Source organism: Dicentrarchus labrax, unplaced genomic scaffold (genome assembly GCF_905237075.1).
Source record: "Dicentrarchus labrax unplaced genomic scaffold, dlabrax2021, whole genome shotgun sequence".
NCBI lineage: Eukaryota > Metazoa > Chordata > Actinopteri > Moronidae > Dicentrarchus > Dicentrarchus labrax.
Genome location: NW_026136720.1, coordinates 4810713 through 4833519, shown reverse-complemented (window position 1 = coordinate 4833519; position 22807 = coordinate 4810713). Strand labels below are relative to the sequence as shown.

The 22807-nt window shown below is 40.3% G+C and overlaps 1 protein-coding gene across 1 annotated transcript in view; it reads right to left on the bottom strand.

Annotated features, from left to right (window-relative positions):
* The window catches only part of cdh13 (cadherin 13, H-cadherin (heart)), a 318397-nt gene that overhangs the window by 114725 nt on the left and 180865 nt on the right, over window positions 1-22807 (bottom strand). Inside the window, exon 8 of the mRNA XM_051381597.1 lies at window positions 16190-16368. Within this exon, the coding sequence (XP_051237557.1) occupies window positions 16190-16368 (179 nt within the window). The remainder of the gene's footprint in view (window positions 1-16189; window positions 16369-22807) is intronic.

Here is a 22807-nt window from a genome sequence, read left to right as displayed (position 1 = left end):
CATTGAGGCAGCGATATTGAGCCGCCATGTTTCTACAGTAGTCCAGAACGGACAAACCCAACAATGGTTCTAGATAGGGCTAGATAGATGTTTCGTGCGTTTCACAGCCACTGTAGTTTCTCCGTCATGCTTGGAAAGGGAGGGTGGAGCGAGTGAGTTGCCATCTGCAACAGTGTAGTTGACTGAATCCTGTATTAGGGCCTTTAACAATTAGGCTTTGGGAGTGGTGCATCTACCTGCCTCATACCTCAGGCTGGAGTCCAAAGTTCTCACTGCTCATCAAAGATAACCTACATACTGTACTGACAGCTCAGCATTCGTTTACAATTACTGAAACAGCATCTACATGTGTATAATATAGTTCAAATGAGAAATGTTGTAAGTTTCTTTTTTCTCTTTGAGGGATTTATATCAAAGTCAAATTGGGCAACGCATCATCCACAAAGAGTATGTAAGCTTTTGAATAGGATCTGCTCAAATCTCCATAATCCTTGACACCAAAATTAAACTGCACTGTTTGATCGTTGAAGACACACTCCCCTCGAGCCTCTCCTCCCACTTCAGTAAAACAGACAGACACGCACAAGGAAAAAAAAAAGCCACTATGCCGGAGTTAAACCATGCCAGTTTTTTTTTTTTTTTTGTCACAGACCAGATACTTTTGAGAGATGTAGCCTACAATATTTCCAGCTAGACGTGTCTACACTCCCTCCTTCATATGCATATTTTAACATCAGTGACTAAAAGAGATCCGTTTTTGTCACATAGCATCTTTCCTCTGTAGACTAAGCAGTACACCGTACACAAGTCACGGTATGGCTGTTGGAAATCATTGCTATAATCAATTATTGAAAGGGAAGTGAAGTCTTCTTTGCACAAGTTTTCTCGGAGACAGGTGCACTCATGGCCTCATCCTTCATAGTCTTGTAGCCGTACTTTATGTCAGGATCGATCATATATTATCACATATTTCTGTAAGATATAGTCGCTTTTTGTTGAATGGAACTCATTCCATATTGTACAACACTCACCTGGATGAATGTGAAGCTGGTAGATAAGGAATTATCACAGCTACACAGTATGTATCTCATTTCCTAGGAAGTTAGGTACATTATTCCCACAGAGAAATTCATTTTCCCTGTGGCCTAGTTTTCATAGATATGTGCAAGTAAGAGACAGTTAAACAACATAGTCATTGTTCAGGTCATTTGATACAGGAATGGAGTGATTAATACATCATTTATTTTTCTAAAATTAGAAACGGAAGGGGTGCACAGCATGATCCCTAATCCTTCTTGTTGACAAGGCAATCAGTGTGGTGAGAATCTACTACAGTGTTGTGTATTGTTTGTGTCATTGTAGTTGTCTTCAGAAAGTGAAAAGAAAAGTCTCGTATTCGATTTTGACCAGATAATATGAGCTTTTCAATCAGATAATTGAAAAGATGATAACAGGGTTATGTCTTTTAAATAATATATCTAAAATGTAAGTGATGGCGCTGTCAGCTTGGTGCATAATTATTTTTTTTTTCACTTTTTTAAAATGTGAAGCTTTAGGGCTGTAAACATCCATTAATATTCATTGTAAAACTCTTATTTTAGGACTCTCACATACTCACAGAATAATATGCTTTATTGTTTTTAAGGCCTGATTAAATCAGCATTTAAAACTTTTGAAATCAATGAATTCCTCTAGAATGACCACAATCAGAGGATTCTCTCTTATTATTATTCTCGCAAATACATCTGTTTGAAGTTTCAGTGCCCAGTTCAACTTTGGTGAACTTATTTGTGCCGTTAACCAACAGAGAGCCACCTTGAAAGGGCCTTTACAAAAGGTAAAGCCAGAGAGTCTGAAATGGGGAAGGCTAGATACTTAGATATATAGAAAGATAGATGGATAGATACTTTATTAATCCCCTTGGGGAAATTCAGGTAATTACAGAGCTACACAGATCTGCTGCTATCCTCTCAGTACAGTGCATGTGCTTTTTAGTTGTTATGTGCCCCATCCGTTTTCATAACCATCCTCTGTTGCAGTAAAGCGCTCCACAGAAGACAAATAGTTTGGAGACAGGAGTTGATTGGACAAATGCATCTTTTGAATATACTGTGAACTTAGTGTGCCGTTAGCGACTAGCTAACGGGTCGCTCAGTTATCTGTGTACTCTCTCTTTGTGGAGCGCTCTCTCCTGATTGGATAAAGTGGGAATAGGATACCAGGAAAAGTATTCTGTTTATTGCAGAAAGGAGGGACTGGGAGTTAATGACTGAACACTATATATCAGTGAAGGTTGTCAGAATATGGAGCTATTTAACATTTAGTTTAACAAAAAAGCACCTTTAAGTACCATGATCAGTGATGACACGGAAATACATCACATCTGTCCCACAAGCTCAGGGGCAAAAAGGTGGCTACAGGTGTTCATAGAGGTGATTATATGTTGTGTTTGTGTGTGTGTGTGTGTGTGTGTGTGTGTGTGTGTGTGTGTGGTGTTTGTTTGTGTGTGTATTTTGGTAGACCATCAATTTGTACATGGTGAGTTTGTAAGTGACTTGCGTTCTTTTTTTCTCTGTCAGGGTGCCGCTCTTATCTTTGTGGCCCAGAGGCCACAGGATTTATCAGGCATACATTCATCCATGCAGGTCACTGCCAGAACCCAGAGACACTCCCTGACAGCTGGGCTACGTCTTCCATACAAACCTCAGTCCCCAGGTTTCTACTTCGAAAAAAAAAAAAGTCAAATATTGACTCCATTCCACTGAACAAACTTCAGAGGAAGTTTCTGTGGCGACTGTCTAACAGTGCTGCTGCTGCTGTGTAGCTCCACAAGCTTACCGAGCCACGGGATACTGTATCTCCTGCTTTCAGAGAGACGTGGAAGTCTCTCTTGCTCTGTGCCTCTGGCCTCACTTGCCCTTTGAACAGATGCCATTATTTTCACAATTTTCAGAATGCCTTGGTTCTGTGCAAAGGTAACGAAATCTGCCTACCAGCACCTCTAAAACTCACTAATTAACACGTTGCATCTTGTTTGTTTAATCCATGAATACAACGTGTAAAAACAGCAATTCCCTGTTTTACTCATGTGTGAAGTATTTCTTGGCCGGGAGCCCGATGCCAGGAAACCAAGCTCCTGGCCACAAAACAGTTGTTGTTTTTACACAGTTTCTGTGTAAATGAATGAAATATAACATGTTAATTAGTGAGCTTTAGAGGTGCCGGTGGGTGGTTTTGTTACTTTGGGAGAGAGCTAGGCTAGCTGTTTCCCCCTGTTTCCAGTCTTTATGCTAAGGTAAGCTAACTGGCTGCTGGCAGTAGCTGCATATTTACTATACAGACATGAGAGTGGTTCTGATCTTCTCATCTAACTCCCGGCAACACATTAAGCCACATATGGAGGAGCTTAACGAGGCTGGATGATATTAACATAGGCCTCATGTGAATGCAAATGAAAGTCAAATATGTAAAGCTTGTTTGATTATCTTCATAGTTATATCCCAAACAACAGGTATGGGCATTGCCTTAGCCTCAGTGAAACAAAGAATATTACAATGGGGTTAGTTAGAATAGAGAGGGCCAAAATAAAAACTGCATCAACATAGCTGACAGTCAATATTGATCTTTCTCAATATTCACATCTATTTATGTTGCACACTCACTGTTACTGTGGTCTTATTCCCTAGTCGTCTTCAGTTTCCTGTGGGATCCTGCTGAAAACATTGCACGCTGATATTTAAGACAGAAAAATAAACCAATGATTTCTTTGATTTTATGTCCGAGGAGAATCGTGCCTCTGAAACCGGAGAGAGACACACACAGCGAACAGATGATGCTGGTTTGAGTGCATTCAATCCAACTCTGACTCAGACTGGCTACAAATAGATTAAGCAGAAAGTGGAAAGACAAATCGTTTAACTCCCTATTTGACAGTCAGTGGGCAGTGGGTTTAACAAAATAAAAGCCAATTTACAGAATCCCACTGCTGGGCTCCACAAGATGAGTTACTGTATGACCTCTGTACATAATGCCACAATTTGTGTCAACGCCAACCTCCTCTTCTCATTTCCTCTTTTACACCAGCATAAAATATCAACATACATCCTCGCTGCAGACAGATGATCTGTGTCTCTACTGAAGGAAAGGGTGCAGATGGCTATTTAAGTTATAGTCAAGTTATACTTTATTGATCCCCATTGGGAAATTCATCTTCTGCCTTTGAACCATCCAAGCGTTAGGAGCAGTGGGCAGCCTCTGCAGCACCCTGGGGACCAGCTCCAGTTCTAAGCCAGTGCCTATGTCCAGGGCACTGACAGGAGAATTAACTTCACATGCATGGTTTTGATTGCAGGGGAAACCAGCGTACCCACGCAAACACTGGGAGAACATACCAGGGTTTACAAACCCAAGACTCTCTTGTTGTGCAATCATGCTAATAGGGAGGTATCCACACACAGAGGCTGTTAAAGATAGTCACCCAAAGAGAGATACAGGCCTGCATTGTGTCTGCTTTAGCCAAGGCAATGAACCGAGCTGAATTTCATCAGCCACAAGAAAGTGGCATGGGAAAGGGAACAATAAAAAAAAAGTACGGAGCACACACAACAACAAACTTTTCCAATCAATGCACTTTCTCATGGAGACAGGGTGAAATTAATTCTCGCCTGAAGGGCTATTGTAGGGGGGAGGTTCACTGGAGAGTAAGAGCTGTTGACAAATACTCTTTATCCTCAGGTCAATGAGGATGGGGAAAAAAAGGGAATGTAAGAGAAGGATTGAGGGAGGAAAGCAGTGGGAAGGCTCATGAAGACAGCAGGACAGAGTGAGAGGACAGACACAGAGGGAAAGAGCCATCAAGAGGGAGGTGTTGAGTGTTGAAGCTCTCTCTAAGCCTAATGACAGTGTAGCGTCACCAGGACCTCCCTGACATTACTCAAGCCCTCACTTCCACTTAGCATAGACGTTTCCCTCCTAGCAGCAAGCAGTTGTCTCACCCTAATTATTCCGCCCCTGCACCTGCATGCCTCACTCTGCTTGTCGCTCTCCTTCATCTCTATATTCTCAGGTCTCACCCTCCTGTCCTTCCCTCCCTCCTTCTCTCCGCTGCCCTTTCAATACCTCCTTAGGACACGGGAAAAGTCAGAACTCTCCACTCTCGTAGATTACTTCTGAATTTTAAAAAGGTCTTGTGTTTTTTTTCCTCTGTGCATAGTAATTTCCATGAGCCAATATTTGAGCTCCACTAATATTTTGCATCTATTGCCACTTTAACTTTGTTTGTTTTAGGCAACTTATGCATTTTTAAATCTCCAAAAGCAGGCAAGGCTAACACCCCAAGGGGCAGAATACATACAAAGGATTATCATTATGGATTATTTTTTATGGAATCTTCCTATATTCTTATTATATTCTTTCGTTTCTTTATAATTAACATATTTTTTATTAGCATTATTCATGCCAGACTCTCTGTGCGTAATGGTAGAAAGGGGCTGGAGCAGAAACACAAGGTCTTTACTTTCAGTGAAAATCATCCGCATCCTGCCAGTTCCCAAGTGAAACAGAATGGCCTCATGATATGAGCCAACCTTTTGGTTAGCAGAACTAAAAGGTTGTGAACTCAAGCAAGAAACTTGGAAAATAGTATAGGAAAGAAGTTAAGAGAGGAGAGTAGAAGATTAAAGGAGTACTCCAGCAATTTAGTATTACACATCCATAAAATTGGGGGTCTCACAAGAGGAATTGTCAAAATGGAAGCAACAGAGGCCGAGATATCCCAGATTTTGGTATGGATCAAGTTCCCAAAATACGACATTTTCCATAATGCAACCAATCTTTTTGCCAAACCCCCACATCTTTCAATCTCCACATCCCCACTGTGTAATGTAGGCTTTAAAGCCCATGTCATAGACGGCATTATACAACCTTTTTCACGGATGTCATCCTACCTCTCATTGTGAATAAATTAAATTATAAATTGGTGCAGTGCCCCTTTAAGGAGATGATGTTACAATTTCTGTGTATTTGTCAGCACAGCCTTTAAAATTTCATTTCATCGTCTCAGACCTAATTCTTTAATCACAGCTTGATGAGAGGCAATTTGGTTGACAGTCAAAACTTTTCCATCATCTGTCAGCTTCTCAAGTTTTAGACTTTGAACAGATTGTGTTGCTGCAGTGTTTCTACCCCTGTGCCACATGGACATAAATAATGGATGTCGGAAAAGTCATTAAAGCACTCTGGGATGCCAAGCAGGTTACTGAATGTACACAGCAGAGACTCATTGTGCGTTTGCAAACCAGAGTGGAGAGAGATGACTAAGCTGTCATTTTATTTACTCATGAGAAAAAAATTAACAACTTTATTTTGCCTTTGTCTTCAGCCAGGAAAATGTAAAAAAAAACGAAAATGGAAGAAGCCATTTGGTTGAATTTTGAATGTTCAAAGTAATTATTCTGATTAACCTGTGTTATAGAGACAGGTGGGGAATGAAAAGTGATCTTTTTCACATAAAGCAGTCAACCAAACATGTCAAGCATTTTATTTCATTACTCTCTTACAGGCTTATCCAATTGGCAACAATTAAATTGAGCATCAAGACTTTCATAACTCATAAGTCAAGTCAATCATTACATTTGGAATAGTAATCACATTATTTTAATACGGAATAATTTGTCTCTGAGTGACTCCCACTTCTCTCTTTGTTTTTAACTCTATTACTAAAATTTTCCTGTTTTATTCCTCTCCGTTGTTCCATCATCTTAGCGTCTTAATGATCACATTTTTCACCGTCATCCCTCTCATTTCCATTTTCCCTCACTCGTCTCCTCCAACAGAGCGTCTCGTCTCTGCTCTTCTGGTGAATATAATTCTCTACCTTGTTGTTCTCTCTGGTCCCAGGCTTTCATTGACTACTGTCGGTGAGACTCAATTAAAGCAAGGGGGGGAAAAATAAGATTAACACACACTTTTACCCACAATGCCCAGGGGGCTCAATTTATCTTGAGGAATGCTCAGCCTAAAAACAGTGTGATTGACACCTCTAACCTTCATTGGGATGTAATCTTCATCTTTAGCACTCAGAGATCTAATTAATTAGGGGAATCTCATTTCCTCACTAATGCAACTGGACAGAGGCATGATAGAGGAGGGAGAGAAGGGAGGAGGAGGATGCTGAGGAGAGGAACGATCAAGATGGAGGGGGAAAGGAGGGGTGCCGTATTTCATCAATGCCTGTGAACGGTGTCCACCTTGTTCATTTCAGGGGAAGAACAAGAGAGCGTGAGGTGGTTGGGTTCACACCAACTACACTGTATTGATTACAGCTGCCAGAACTCTGGCAACTAGCCATCACATAAGGAGACACTGCAGTAACATTCTTTATAATGGGATCTCTTGGTAATGTACTCCAGTGTTTCTCTATCTTTCCTGGACTTCTTTTTCTGCATTAAGGCCATCATCTATGTGCGAGGACGTCTCATCTGATTCTTATTGGTTTTGTCTTCTTGCCACATTACAAACAGAGTGCGTAAATTTAACTCCTTTACAAGTCATTCACACTAATGTTGAGTGACTAAAAACAGTTGAATAAGTTGGAACGTACGGCTGTGGATGCATGTATTTATGTTATTGATGAGTTTAGTTCACAACTGATTTAACCAAGATTAAAGTTAACTTGTTGCTTTACTGTAGCAAATGTGACTGTCACGGCAGCCTCAAGTCTGTGAACATAAATAAAAACCAGTGTCAGAGAAAGTTCTGTTCTTGAGAGCAGGGCCAGAGCGGGGTTTCTGGGGCTCCAGCTTCCAGTGTTTTCTCAAAATCCCCAAATCTTTTATGCTTTCTAAAACAACTTAAACTTTGTGTCATTTCCCCTCAGTCTCTCTGACTAGACCGGAAATATTGCCATCTGTTACAGTGTTATGGCATGTGGATTTACATGTAGCAGATTTGTCAGCTAAACATTAATTCTGTGAACTCTACTCATAGGTAGAGGTTTCAAGATTAATACTGTTGTTTATGCAAAATTCCTACCCTACCTATATTATGTATCTTTTAAAATAGTAACTTTCCAGTGGCAGAAGTGAAAATTAGTCATCCTTAGCATTTGTTGTGTTATGGTTTCGGAACAATGAAGACATTTAGAGAACAATTAGATACAAAACAGGATATAGGCTCTACAGGACGAGTTTTTTCTTTGGCAAATATTGTGTTTTTCCCCAATGACGTACAGATATGTAGGCCCCTGCTTGAGATAGCTTTACCTTAACAGATATTTACTGAACAGTACTAATCAAATCTGGGTCATGGCTATGCCTAAGACAGGGGCTTGTATTTAACATTAGCCACTGCAAAGTACTGGCCACAAGATGCTGACTATATTGTTCATCATAGGAATGTATAAATGAATGAATATTTGTATTAAGTGTAATACACATAGGTGCTCATTACATACAGAGGAAAGAAAAAAGCAAAGGAAAGGAGGCAAACACATTTCCAGTGCACATCCACTGAAAAATGACTTTACAGTGAAGTATGAGACATACTGTGTCACTCAGTTACACTTTTGAAATGCCAAATAATAACATATTCATAAATTCTGGATTTCTCTATGAGGGAGAAGGACTAGATGTAATTTTGAGAATTTTTAACAAGGTACCATATCAGAAAAGTACTTTAAAATCTCTTAAAACATGTCTGGAGGGGATCTTTAACAAATTAAATATGCCTATAACAAAAATAAGAACATGCTAAATACTATAAATTCATCTGTGATTTCATTCCATAGTAATCTACAACTAACATGCCTCAATTTCACAATAAAAGTCAATTTTTCTTTGCATAATTTATTATTCTGAACCTTTCAGTCTTCTACATAATCTCTATTGTTCACATAGTCCCTATCTGAATTAATTTTAGCAGCCAGTGAGAAATATTTCAGATACTGAGGGCAGTGGAGACCAACAACACACACACACACACACACACACACACACACACACACACACACACAAAAAACACACATACTGTATGGGCTTGCTAAATTGAAACAGACACATAAATCACTCTAAACGATCACTGTGTTAATGATTGTGGTGGCAATTTGTTTAACAAAGCATACAAAGTGTGATCTTGTCTTTTTGTAAGGTTTTTTTCCGAAAGAGCTCCGATTGGAAGAAGCAGTAGGGTTTTATCCCTGTTGGAGCACACAGTTACGCATTCCTAAGTTCTGGGACAGTAAACAGACAGATAGTGTGGTGAGATGATCATGTCCTTGGCTTCTTAGTGAAGTCTCAACATCCCGCTGTTTACTGGGACATAGAGTGTAGTTAGAAACAGGGTTCAAGGTTATATGCATACAATAGCCTCTTTAACAGTTGCGTATGGTTTTACAATTACCAGGTCAAAGGGTTGTATAGATTCTTAAAAATTGCCATTACATGATCATCAAAAATATCAATTTAAGGAGTGAAAACCAGCTAACACATTCCCCTTTCTACATGCACATAAGGCTTAAAGAATGATAAAACCTCACAGCGCCAGCCACTTCATACAGGCCACAACAGGGTATAGAATAAATATTCTGTATTGACTATTTTTGAAGGGTAAAAAGAACTATGAATATATTTCACAGTACTTGTAGTCCACGCTGACTTCAGTCCATTCATATACACTGGCTGTAGTTCATGTATATACTGTAGGTCTTGATTCTCTCAGTTCTTGCAGATATACACTTCTGTATCTTTAAATTACTTCCACACAACTGTGAAGCTCATGGCTACAGATACGGTTGAAAAAAAAAAAACATCTCGCTGGGCGGTGAATACAAAGTGCTTTGGCGTCTTTGTTGTTGCTATGAATAAAATCACTATATGCTGTTGCTAAAAATGTTCTGCACCATGCCGCTGTCGCTGCACCCACAAACCTTCCCACTTCTCCATTAAGCTGGAGACTGGAGACTGTGTCTCTTAGCAGATATCGAACCGGCACTTCACTCGCTCTCTGATCATTCGTCCTTGTTGTCGGCCACCTCACAGGCTGTACTGAACCTCTTCACATTGACTCCAGGACCTGGTCTTCCATGCCTCTTTATCCACCCTGAGGGCCTCTGTCCACACTTGCCTGCATCTCTCTCCACCCAGCTCATCTACTTGCACCATTCCAATCTCCAGATCATAATAGGGGAATGAAAGGGAGTTTATAAAGTGAAGTGCACATCAGATCTGCTGTAATGAAATCTTATCAATGTGTTCCCTGTGCTGTATTATTTGCATATAAATGACATAATATAATAACTCTCTCCTGCCTCTACCTGGGTGGAGTAAATATTTCTCTGTCTGCTTTGTCTCGTCGCTGTGACACGAGGAAACGAGACGCTAATTGAAGAGAGGAAAGCATCTTTATGTGACGACTGACATTCAATTATGTTTGGGGGATCAGATTAGGTGGTGGCCCCAGAAATGTTTGAAAACAACATTTTGCAGAGCGGCAACTCTGAAGGCAGCCGAGGATGTAATTTGAATGGCTGTTTGAGGGCCCGCGCTGAATGGCGCTGCTCTGAATGGAATCACTATGCTATGACCTGCGAGTAATTGGATGTCCACAGTGAAGTGTTGACAGCGAAGGGGAGGCGAGGCACAGAAACAAAAAAGAGATAGACAGTGAGGCGAGGAGACAAAAAGAGAAAATAACACCAAATGAAAATAAGCAAGAAAACAATGTGATGAACAGAAACGATGAGGAGGGTGGGGTGGGGGGATACCGCAACGCTGAAAGTGGAGAAAATGAATGTAGTTTTCCTGAAGAGTGGGACCTGCCAAAGCCTCAGTTGTCATTCATCACAGCCACACAGGCATGTAGCCACTCTGGCCACCGAGCCAAATAAGCCATTAGACAGAATAAGCTTTCTTATCAGCCAAATACTGTGAGGAAGCACACTGCCAAGGTCGCACCAAACAAACAGCGGGTCACTTTACTTACAGCCACCATTACGCACTATACTGCAAATCAGGGATAATTGTGTACATTCATCCATCTACCTGTCACTCTGGGTTTGTATTAGTTAAGCGTAACGGAACAGATAATGTAAGGTAAACACATTTACAGTGCAGGAAAAAGGAAAGTAAGGCCTTAATATACACAACACACAGCCAACGATCATTTACTGACAGACAATGCGTGTGCTTCAACATGTAACCCATGCTGTCAACAGAGAATGTATGTGTATACAGTCCGACAAGCTTCATACTGCTCAACTCACTCAGACTGAAGAATAGTGCTTTTGTTGGACTGTCCTTTTCAGGTGCAAATCTTTTTCCAATAGTGATTGTTAAGCACTGCTTTTCCATCTCAAAGTCACCTTCGGGTAAAAATAAAACATGTTGTTGTACTGTATTGGTTGTTAAGAAGTGCTTTCTGTCTGACAGAAAAAAAAATAGATTTAACAAGCACTCACAACACACCTCTAAAGATGGAGATGGAGGGGGGGGAAGAACAAAACTCAAAATGAGAGAAACATGCAGTTTTATGTACCTGAAAATAAACATCACAATTCAACAATACACACACACACACACACACACACACACACACACACACACACACACACACACACACACACACACACACACACACACACACCAGCATCCATTTTATCTCCATGTAATTCACCTTTGTAGAACATGGAAGGGGATGGAGGGGTCGGCCGACTTCATCGATTGGCTATCCTTAGCAGTGACAGCTCCCAGATTGGCCAGAGAGCATTAGAGAGTCAGAAAGTCACACTGCCATTAGCAGTCTGTCCTCTCTGGTTACAGCCTGCCTGCGCACGGACACTCCATAGACTGAAATAGATCACAGTGATTGGTGTGTGTGTGTGTGTGTGTGTGGCACGACAGATGTCCGTGTCCATGTGCATGTCTAGGAAACGTGATCACTCTATCGCTGTATATATTCTGCATGAAGTTCAAGCCAATAACCTTAGCACTCCTCTTTCATTTTTCTTCTTTAGTGTGTCTTATTACCTCTCAGGACGCCCCCCTCCTTCTCTCTGCAACAAGGCAAACTTTCCACATCTTTCTGTGCGTGTTGACTGTTAGATTAATATTCATCATGCCTTAATATAAATCAGAATATAAGAATGGAATACGTATACATGCGTGCACATGCTTGTTAAAAGTTACTTTACAGTGTAGCTTACTGCAAATGAATAACATGAGTAGACCTGAGCACACTGAGTGGAGCCTTGTTATTTTATACAGTAGACTAGAAGGAAATTTACCGTGCCTGCCTGCCTGCCTGCCTCCATCTTCCCAGCTCTCCCCGATTCTTTTCTGAGTCACATCTCCAGCTCCTCCAGTTCACAAGCCCCTGAAAAGGATGTACTGCGGTCGGGCTGTGACAATGGGAGGTGGTGCATGAAAGCACAGTTGACTGAAGAAACTAGGGTTTGACTGATAAATCAGCCGGCTGATACTGGGATTAAGTTTTCTGTGTTCAGCGGGATCAGCAGGGCGGTCTTCAGCCTCAATGATGGAAGCTGCTCCCTGACTAACATCTGTGATATTTTCTCAGAGAAACTGATTTATTAATTTAAGCGCAGACAAGTTATTCTCACCAACACACACTCACAGATACGCAAGCTTATCACACACAGGAGCAGAACATAATTCCTTTCCATCTTTCAGAAAGATAACATAACACCTCACACACTGCCTCTGTCAAGCTGCCATACGCTTGTCTTCACATAGGCCAAAGAGGGTGGAAGACGCTTATTAATACTGGAGAGAGACTTCAGCCCTTTTTCCTTCACATTACCAGTCAAATTTATTCCCTGTTAGACTTAATCAGATTTAAATTCCAGTGTGTGCAGTATGAGTAAGTGTTTACATGAGGTAGCTACACTGCACAGCCTCAGCTCATAAGTAGAAATTTTCAGATGTTCTCATAAAACAGGTTAAGACGGACAGTTTTGTAAAGCAGATTGATTTCTTCTAACAGAGTACTGATGATTAAGAGAGATTTCCACGTGTATCCAGTGAGAGATACGAACACTCCTCCATCTTTTCAGACTTATGAAAATGGCCTCATACCCCCAGCAATATTAGCTGTCAAAAATTACAGCCTGCCATTGATCCAACCGCGTCGCGTGTCAGAATAATATAAGACAGTGAGCAGAGACGTGTGTCTAAAGTAAAGTGAGGAGAAAAACACAGAGCGGTGGAATAAATGTGCATATCAAGACAGGATTTTACGCCTCAGAGAAAGCACTAGAGGGAAAATCAAACTGATTTCAATGTCACAAAATTGATTGTCCAATTTTTTCCGGATTGCTTTCTGCTTCCCCAGGGTGGGTGAGGTGTCTATCCAAATAGACTTGAAGCTCCACCTGAATTATGTCTGAGAAATTTGGAGAACGAGGGGCAAAGTTTGGCTGTCTCTCGCTTTTCCTTTCTTTTGGTGTGTAAACCACCCTTTTCTCTCTCTCTCTCTTATTCTGTCACAAACACAGTGCACACACATATGCTGGACATGCTGTCTTCAAAAACTATAGTCTGGATGGCAGATGGAATCGATGGGTGTCATGCCGGAGCCATATTTATGAGAATGTGCTGAAGTGGCTGGGTTTAAATCTCTCCAGACCTGGAGGAGGACAGTTTAAAACTTATGCCTTCTGCACTTCCATCTGGCTCTGCTGACTGACTGTGCTTTCAAGAAGTCTCACTTTTTTTTCCTTTTACAGAGATGCTGCACTGCGGCTGGACTATTGCTAAACCCCCTTAAGACGTATTTGCGAAATCCAGCACACTAATAAATTATGTTGGTGTGGGGATGAGGGGGAATAGATACTTGTAGATACAACATAAAGACAATCATACATGGCGCTCCAGGCTTATACAGCTTTTCAGTGGCCACATCTGCAATCATATTAATACCAGTGAGGGCTGGTATCACAGACTTGGATTAGTCATAGCTATTTTCCTGTTTGGGAGAAGAAAAAAACACCCCATTGGATTTCACTTCTTTGGCTTTGACCGGATTTGAAAAGAAAGAGATTTTAGGGACTTCCACAACAATAGCTTGTTTGCACATGACGTCACATCACTGTGTTCCTGTGGCATGGACTGCAGATGGAGGGCAGGAAGGGATTTTCTACATTGGAAGCACTGTCACAAACACTCACAATGCCTGTTTTGCATTGTTGCTCTAATTTTTCAAACCAAGAAACCACAGGGAGCTTTTTATTGAGTACCAAAAGTTATAGTGTATAAGGGGGTAAAATGCAAGAAATTGACCAAAAAATGGCTCGCGAGTACTTTAGTGAATGTGGCAGCAGCAAAGCATAGCTTTTAAAAAAAATCTATGTCAGGTTAAGTGTACACTATATTTAGAATATTTTCATCACTTTATCTTGGTGTCAGACAGCCCTTTCCAACAGGTAACTGAAGCTGTTATATCCATCTATCCTCTCTTCAAAGTCACCAGACATACTTTGGTGTTAACTCGTTAGTTTGGATCACCGCAGTCACACTATAACACAAACAAACCAGTGGACTGAGGCAGCAGTAGACCAGGAACCGTATTCTGCAAGGTAAAATTGCTGTTTTTATCAAAGGAGTCTGGTGGCTTTGAAGAGAGCAATGTAACGACTTCAGTTCCCCGTCAGAGAGGGCAAGTCTTTCAATTCAGTTGAAAATTGCTCCTCTTCATAACATAAGAATCACGTCCAACATATGCTAGGATTTGCTGTTTCTCTGTCTCTCGTAATATTGTTTAAACCAGCACAGCATGAACTTTTCTCCACCTCCATCTCCATTTTGCTTTTCACTTCCTGTCCTCCATCTGTATGTGATCGGAATGACGTGACTGCAAACAACCTTTCAAACATTAGTGACCCACTACCACCACAACAAGTACAGCCTGTGTCCATGCAGGTCTCAACAAACTTAAAAAATTTCGACAAACAATAACAACAATCTCTCCATGTCCTGTACATCACAGGTGGAAATCTGACAGGAACAGGTGTGTAATCAGCCCTGTCCAGACAGCTCCCATTGAAAATTAACTGAAAATAATGTGTCCGGACAAACCCAGTGCAGCCGCCACCTAAGGTGCTCATTAAATCAGCAGCGTAAGTGAAATAATCAAACATGACTCCAATGTAATTCTACCAAACACATAGAGACAACTGACTGGAGTCTCAGATCTTGGTGACTTTGAAGGACTTACTAATAACTTCAAGCGTATATTGCCTTTGGAGAAAAAAAGTGATAGAAAGAATCTGCTTTTTTCAGAGATTTATTGAGGCCACAAACAGGCTGACAATTTGGCAATGTGCCATCTTCAAAGGCATTCAACTGCATATTCTAACACCAGCCTGTTAGTGGTTGTAATAAATCTTGGCTGCGTGCGGGTGGAAGAGTATTGCTACCGTTTTTTTTTCTCCTCGTGGAGTGTTATTTTTTGAAATATCCTGAAAGTGATATGCTTCAAAAGTCTCACATTTCGGTCACTGAGGCCAAACCTCAAAGACCAACACACATCGGCTGAAACATTCAATCTCTCAATCACTTCACAAAAACCAGCACCAACAGTTCTTACTTCATTGATTACATCTCATTTCACCGTACTTTTAATCAATTACGCCTCTATTAAACAGTTTACAGTAGCTCGGGGAGCTGCTCATCAGGGCGGTTAGCCGCCATGGTTTCAGCAGTTCCGGATGGGAGGTTTTCAGCCAGGCTTGTTGGACACCACCAGAGCCAGCGGATGAGTGTGTATCACCTCAATTAAACTATGCGCTAAGTGTCTGACAACAGCTAATATTCCTCTTCCACCAGCGAACCCAATCGATGTTCTGGCATTCGTCACACTGCTGAAAAAGCAATCATCCCGTTGTCTCGCTCCGGTTAGACGGGGAAATGGAGAGACACTCATCTGGCTTCTGCGTCTGCATGCGGGAATACACCAGCACTCATTCTCACAAAGACACACACAAGAACATATAGGTTGCATATGGCGCACGCACATACTGTATATACACAGTTTCTTCATTCTGCTCACTGGCAGCATTAGTGACATGTAAGTGACATGCATTGTAAGGCTTGTGACAAGAACCTGTCCAGCAACAACTCACACTCTGTTCCACTTGAAAAAAGGACCACACACATACACATTTGTTAAGTCAACTCACCTCTCTGTCGAGCAAGGCAGGGGGAATGGCGGTGACAATGTCGCCTCTTTCAGCATCAATGGAGAACATGTTCAAGACAGGATTGTTTGGTGACTGCCTGACAATGTTGTAGCGCAGTGCTGCGTTATCCGTAGCTGGGTCATCGGCGTCGAACGCCATCATTGTCATCACTGTGGTTCCTGGAGAAGACAGTGGACAGACAGGGTTAAGTATGAACTCAAGCGCCAAATGATGTCATATTTTTACAAGAATAAAAGATCCTCCTGGATACAGCAGGAGTTGCTTTATTACTCTGGAGATCGATGCGTTAACAGTAAAACAGATTGGATTCAATTCAGTCTTAATGGTTGCATTTTTCATTGAGTAAACAAAAAGGAGGAAAAAGGCACCTGAAATAAATCTCAAAAATTGAACTAATGAAACATATGGAACAGGTACACCTTTCAGACGCCTGTAAAAAAAATGATCCAAACTAAAGGTTATAAATGCCTGTTTTAAGCTCGCGAAGACATTAAAATAATTTCCAGAACATATGTTCATCCTGACACAGTTTAACCAGTTTCTCAAAGTGAGTGTAGCTTGTTGTCTATGTGATATTTCTCACAGATTACAATATACATTGTGTTTGTATTTGCATTCCTAAAATTAGAGCAATCATAGCAGCAGGTGTATGAAAAGCGCAATTTCAAACTACTTCTGCCCAGACAGCCACTTAAAAAGTTAGCCTTTCCTATTAATGTGTTTTCTCCCTCATGTCAGCTCTAACAGCATGGTGCATTTTATTTGTTAATGGGAACAAAAATGGAAATCCTGCCCGCTGCAGCTGAGCAGAAATAGGAGGCAATCCTTGACACACCCTCAACCCTCAATCTCTGTCTCTTTGCAATGATGAGATATACTAGCACAGATTTAGCAGGAAAGACAACTCAATCCACATATGCTTCCCTGCACACACACACTCACGCACACACACACACACACACACACACACACACACACACACACACACACACACACACACATATAGACCGTGTTAGGTTGTGTGTGTTCTGAGTAGTGTTTTCCATCCAGAGCTGTCAATAAACTGTATTCTCCATCCAGTGCTTCATGTTCTTGCTGTCATCAGCTTGCAGTCAGACACATCTGGTTAAATTATCATCAGCTGAATACCTCTTCAATTCGTTTAAGCTCTAAGTTTGACTCATTCTTTGAGAGATGCGTGACTGCATTCTGATGAGACAGTGTGTGTGGGACACAGATGGATACTTCTGATAAGCGTGGAAGTTTGACACACTCTGATATGCAGGATGGATGATTGTGCATGTGGAATTTGAATTTAAATGGCAGGATGTCATTCTTTACTATAAACAGCAGAGAACTATATTCCGTAGATTGTGGTCCTAATAATACACCATAATTCTAAAATGACACAACAAATCGACGTGGATGATGATATGATTCTGCTTCTGCTTTCAGCTTATAAAAAATATGGGAGCAGGCAAAAGCATTTCTTGTATGAATCCTGTCTGGGTTACCTTAAGGTTATTCTTTTCTTAAATGATTATACCCACTGAAGTTTAATGTGTTGTCTGGCAAGAAACCTCTTGTGATTCTTTCTTGACCCACATACTTAACAAAACATTCTCCTAAAAATCAAATAGCAGCCCTGCGTAGCATGGCTCATAAACATCGATCTGTTTTCATGCTTCTCCCTAATACCCAACAGTACTTTGCCACAGGGCATTAGCTAAACTATTCAAATAAGACACAAAAGGGTTACTGGAAAATATGCAAAGTCTACATTAAATAACGGTGGCTTAGAGCCAAGCGTCTTTAGTCCAGTTGAAGTTAATGAGGGGCAGAGAGGTGTGAGTTTTTATCCCCTTGGCATTTGCACTTCAAGGTGAACCATTAATGGTTAAGTAAACCAGTAATCCTTCCTCTGCAGAATAATTACACAGTCCCATCTCCTTCATTACCTATACGCTGTTCCACTTCACACCTCGAAAGCCACTGCTAAAGATGGCTCGGTGAGCGTGCGCATAAACACACACAGACACACTAACTGGCAGCAAATTAGGGTGTTAAAAACGATGACTAAATTGGTTATCTTGAACAGATCTCAGTGAATTATGATCTCATTCCACTGGCGAACCGAGGTCTCCCGGACGCATCACAATCATATTACATGTTTTATGTGATATCAGAGTCAAGCTGACCCTCTCAATCCTCACTGTCTTCATCAGATACCATAATTCTACTCGCAAATGAGTATCATGTAGCCAATAAGTATTCGTCAGTCCGAAATACAACGCACTATCAGCATCAATCAACTTACATGATAAACATCTAGCATTCCGTAATGGGACAATGGGGCTGGGTATAACTCTAGCATTGATGTCTGTTGTGTTTAATCATAACATGATATCATGTGGGTGGCCTCACTGAAGACTCATTGCCCTCTTTTATCAGCTTCATCCTCTGGCAGGAGCCAAGGCTCAATCAATCTTAACTGCGTCCGATGGTTATATGGAGGGATGGATGTGAATGCGCAGGACCGCCATTACCTCGCTATCACTTGGACCCATCTGCTGTGCTGCTGGATGACACCAGCTCAGACAGGATGAAGGGGAAAATGATATAATAAAGATGGCGACAGCAGAGAGAGTCTGTAAACACAGCGTATGTCTATCAAGTTACTGACATAATGAGTTGTACATACAGTATGTGTGGTGCTCCCAAAAAAAAAAAGAGAAAAGAAACAGAGTGTGACTATGAGGTAAAACACAAAGATTGACAGAGAAAGAGAAAGTGCACACAGATACACATGTTGTGGATTGATTTCATCAAACAGGCTGGTGGGACACGGTGCTGTTGCCTACAGCTAACTCCCTATATCTTTCTCAAACACCAAGGGAAATCAGTGGGGGCCGGCAGATCTGTGGGTGCCACCAGGGAACTGACACAGTGTGAAAAGCCAAGATGAAGCAAGAGAACATAGACTAGATAGAAAAAAGGGTAAATGTGGTGCCAGTATGTGTTTGAGTCTACTGTGTAGTGTGTGCACACACAGACACACACAGTTTACGTATCACAAATGTATCTGCATGAGTGTGATTGGAATTTCCTTTTAAATTATTCAACAAGTACAATAGATATTCCAAAACCTGAAATGGGATTTATATTAATCAGACTCAAGTGAGTGAAAAAGAGTGAGAGCTGACCCATTCTATTCTCAGGTGTGAATGAGATCACAGCAAGTTCAAAGATGAATCATCTTATCCAATACCAATACTGTGGAGATACATGACAATGAATTACAAGCACATATTCATAAGGAGCAGAATGCAGTCGAGAGGTGGTGAAAATGTTTGAGTGAAATCCACGAGGTGAGAGACAGAAAGGGAGGCATGGAGGCAGGAAATACAAAGTTTAGTAGAAGAATAGTAGAAGGAAAACATTAAAGTAGGAACTTCACATTAAGTAAACCTGATTGATTTCCAACACTTTTTCTGGACTCTTAACAGTCACATTGAGTATGTTCGAAATCCTAGCCTTCTCCATGCTCAATCAGTATGTATGGCATACTGTGTATTAATTTAATGATTACTGTAAGTATGCCGACTGTTCACATTGAAGTATACCTCTTCTCTGTATACCATGACCGTATCAGTCACAATAAGAGCTGACACAGTGCTGTGGGTCTGGCTATGCGAGATTTATCACATTTAAATATTCTGCTTAATTAGTGTTAGTGTTAACTTAATGCAATACTTTGTGACCCTGATGCTAATTTTAAGTAAAGCAAATAATTCCCTTTGCAAACTGGAATTTACTGTTCCGATGTCACAAATGCTAGGATAATAGTAACACCAAAACACAAAATAACCAAAACTACAACAGCCTGATGGTTCTCAATATAGGGATCAGGACACCCAACGTCACATAAAAAATTAAAGTTGGACATGGTAGCATCTGCTACAGACATTGCATGTACTTGCTTTTTTGTGAAGTTTGACTGACGCCTTGTCAGAAACATGTCACAGTAGGTAATGGCAGGTGTAATTAAATAATAAAATGAATGATGGCTGGATTCCATTTAGCTGCTTCAGTTTCAGGGTCCTGGTATTGTCATGACTTACTTGCACTTGAATAGAACGTAGCAATTGTTGTATCAGTTAACCTGTGCTTTTCTTAATATGACAAGTGAAAATGCCTGCTGTGAAAAAAGATCTGAGAAGGGAACATCGGTTTTATTGAAATGCTCACAACCAGTATATGTAGACGGCAATTAACGAGAGCTCATGGGTAGGGTCACAGGCCATAAAAACTCTGGTCAAAAGGCATATTTTCACTTAAATCAGGTTGATTATTTTTCAGAAATCTTTCTAACAAACAGAACAAAACTGATGAGAGTGGACATTTAAACAAAACAGAATTAAATAATGTTTGCTGAGACAACAATGCTCGTTTCATCACAATGCATTTTTGATAAAAACAACTATTGCAGTGGACAGGTACAGAAGCAGAATGTGATTCTGTGGTTTTCATTCTTTGTCCTGCCATTTATTCCAATTCATGTCTAAAATGTGTCTCCTGTTAGGCTGCAAATACATGCATCCATGTCTGTTAAGTTTTAAGGTGATAGTGCAGCTTTCAGCAGCTATCTGTTTGACTGAATGCTGCATTGTACTGTACACTGTTCGCCTGCCTATCATTACCGCTACAATGCTCTAAGGTGCTTGGATGTGTCCTGTCTGTTTGCCTGTGTCTTTTGTTAAAGTTGTCATTTCAAAGAGATTATTCTAAAGATCTGATTTTCTTTAGTTCAAATCACTCCGTGCTCACAGAAAAGCTTTTATGTGTAGTCTGCAGTAGTATTCTTCAAGACTTTTATTATCCCGACTTTCTACATTTTGCTTTAATACACAATAAAGCTTGTGTCAAACAACATGGTGCTAAAGTCACGATGTGGGCTTGGGCACTTTTTAAAATCTGATTTGAAAGACTTAACGGCAGTGTGGAAAAGGTATATTTTTGTGTGACATGTCTTTGAATGTCTCTTTGATTTATTAAATGGTAAGACTGAGGATTGGTTTATGTCTGTCTCGGTCGCTGCTGTGAATATGTGTCAGTCCGGAAGCGTTTATTTGTATGTACTGTTGGTCTAATCTAAACATCTAGTATTCCTTACCTTAGTGTTAACCTGTTCTTTCCTTACATTTCTCTATCCCAATAAACTGTTTGTATATAACCCAAACTCATAAGGCACTATCAGCATATGGACCACTGTTTACCAGCTTATTCATTCCATTGGGCTTAACCTGTTTGCCTGCTTACCTTATCTGCCTCGAACACTTCCATCTGCACTATCCTACATGACTGTACCAAAAACCTCTCCAGGGGGTCTCCTGTCAAGGCTGTACACATGCTGTGGCTCATTCTTAAATGCCAAAATAAAGATTTGACAATATGGGGAAGAGAAAAAGAAAAGACAAGTGAACAATTTTAGTTACAGTACTAACAACAAATAAACCACCTGTCTGGTTACATTTCCTCTCAGCTTTAAGAAAAAAAAATGTAGTCATGATGTCACTCGCATAGGCATATGTCCTCAGAATGTATCAACTATAAAATATAAGACCACTTATGCCCACACTACCCAAGACTGCCATCTGTAGATAAAAAATAGGTCATTATTGAATATGACCATATTTTATTAGAGTTTAGTTGTTATTTTTGGTTTCCCATCAACAAAATAGTTTTCTATGTCTAGAAGAACCTTATAAACTATATAAAAACCTTGGTAGTGAGTAATACATATATTGTGTATATAATGTTTCAGCTAACATATATATATATATATATATATATATATATATATATATATATTCCATTCATCGGTTTTATAGGGGCATTAAGTGGCTTTTCTTCAAAATGATTGAGTGTTAAATATAACTGCCTGTTCATTATTTAAACAGATTGAACAATGTATAATTTAACAAAATTAATTTCATTACTTTAGCTGAAGGATTTGATTTTAATGGAAAGTTGTATTATGTATGTTGACTTAGAAAGAAACCACCACAAAGAATATGAAGAAGGAAACAACGAATCTACTAGATGATCAATATTGGTCAAGAAATCCATCCCATCCAACCGAGTTCCTAACCGGTCATGAAACATGACATACAAGTGTCATGTTTCTACAGTAGCCCTGAAAAGATCAACTGAATACTGGATAGGGCTTTTCTCATTTTTCACAAGTTTCACAGCCACTTTAGATTTTCTTTCGGGAGTGAAGGGGTTTCAGTCAGTTGGTTGCAATCTCTAACCTCACCACTACATGCCACTAAATCCTGCACACTGTTCTTTCAAAGAACTAGGTCCGTGTATCTTTTGGTCATTGGATTTTCCTTTGTGTTTCATTGCATATTTGACCATATTTGAGGTACTGTAAAAACATATTGCTCAGTGTTTCCTGGCTACTGATGGTATATTTGACTTTTACACATATGAGATTACAAGCATACTTAATATCAAGCATTTTTACTGTACCAATTTGGAGAAATTCAACAATAAAAGTCCTGTATTTGTACCTCCAGATTCCATATTTTC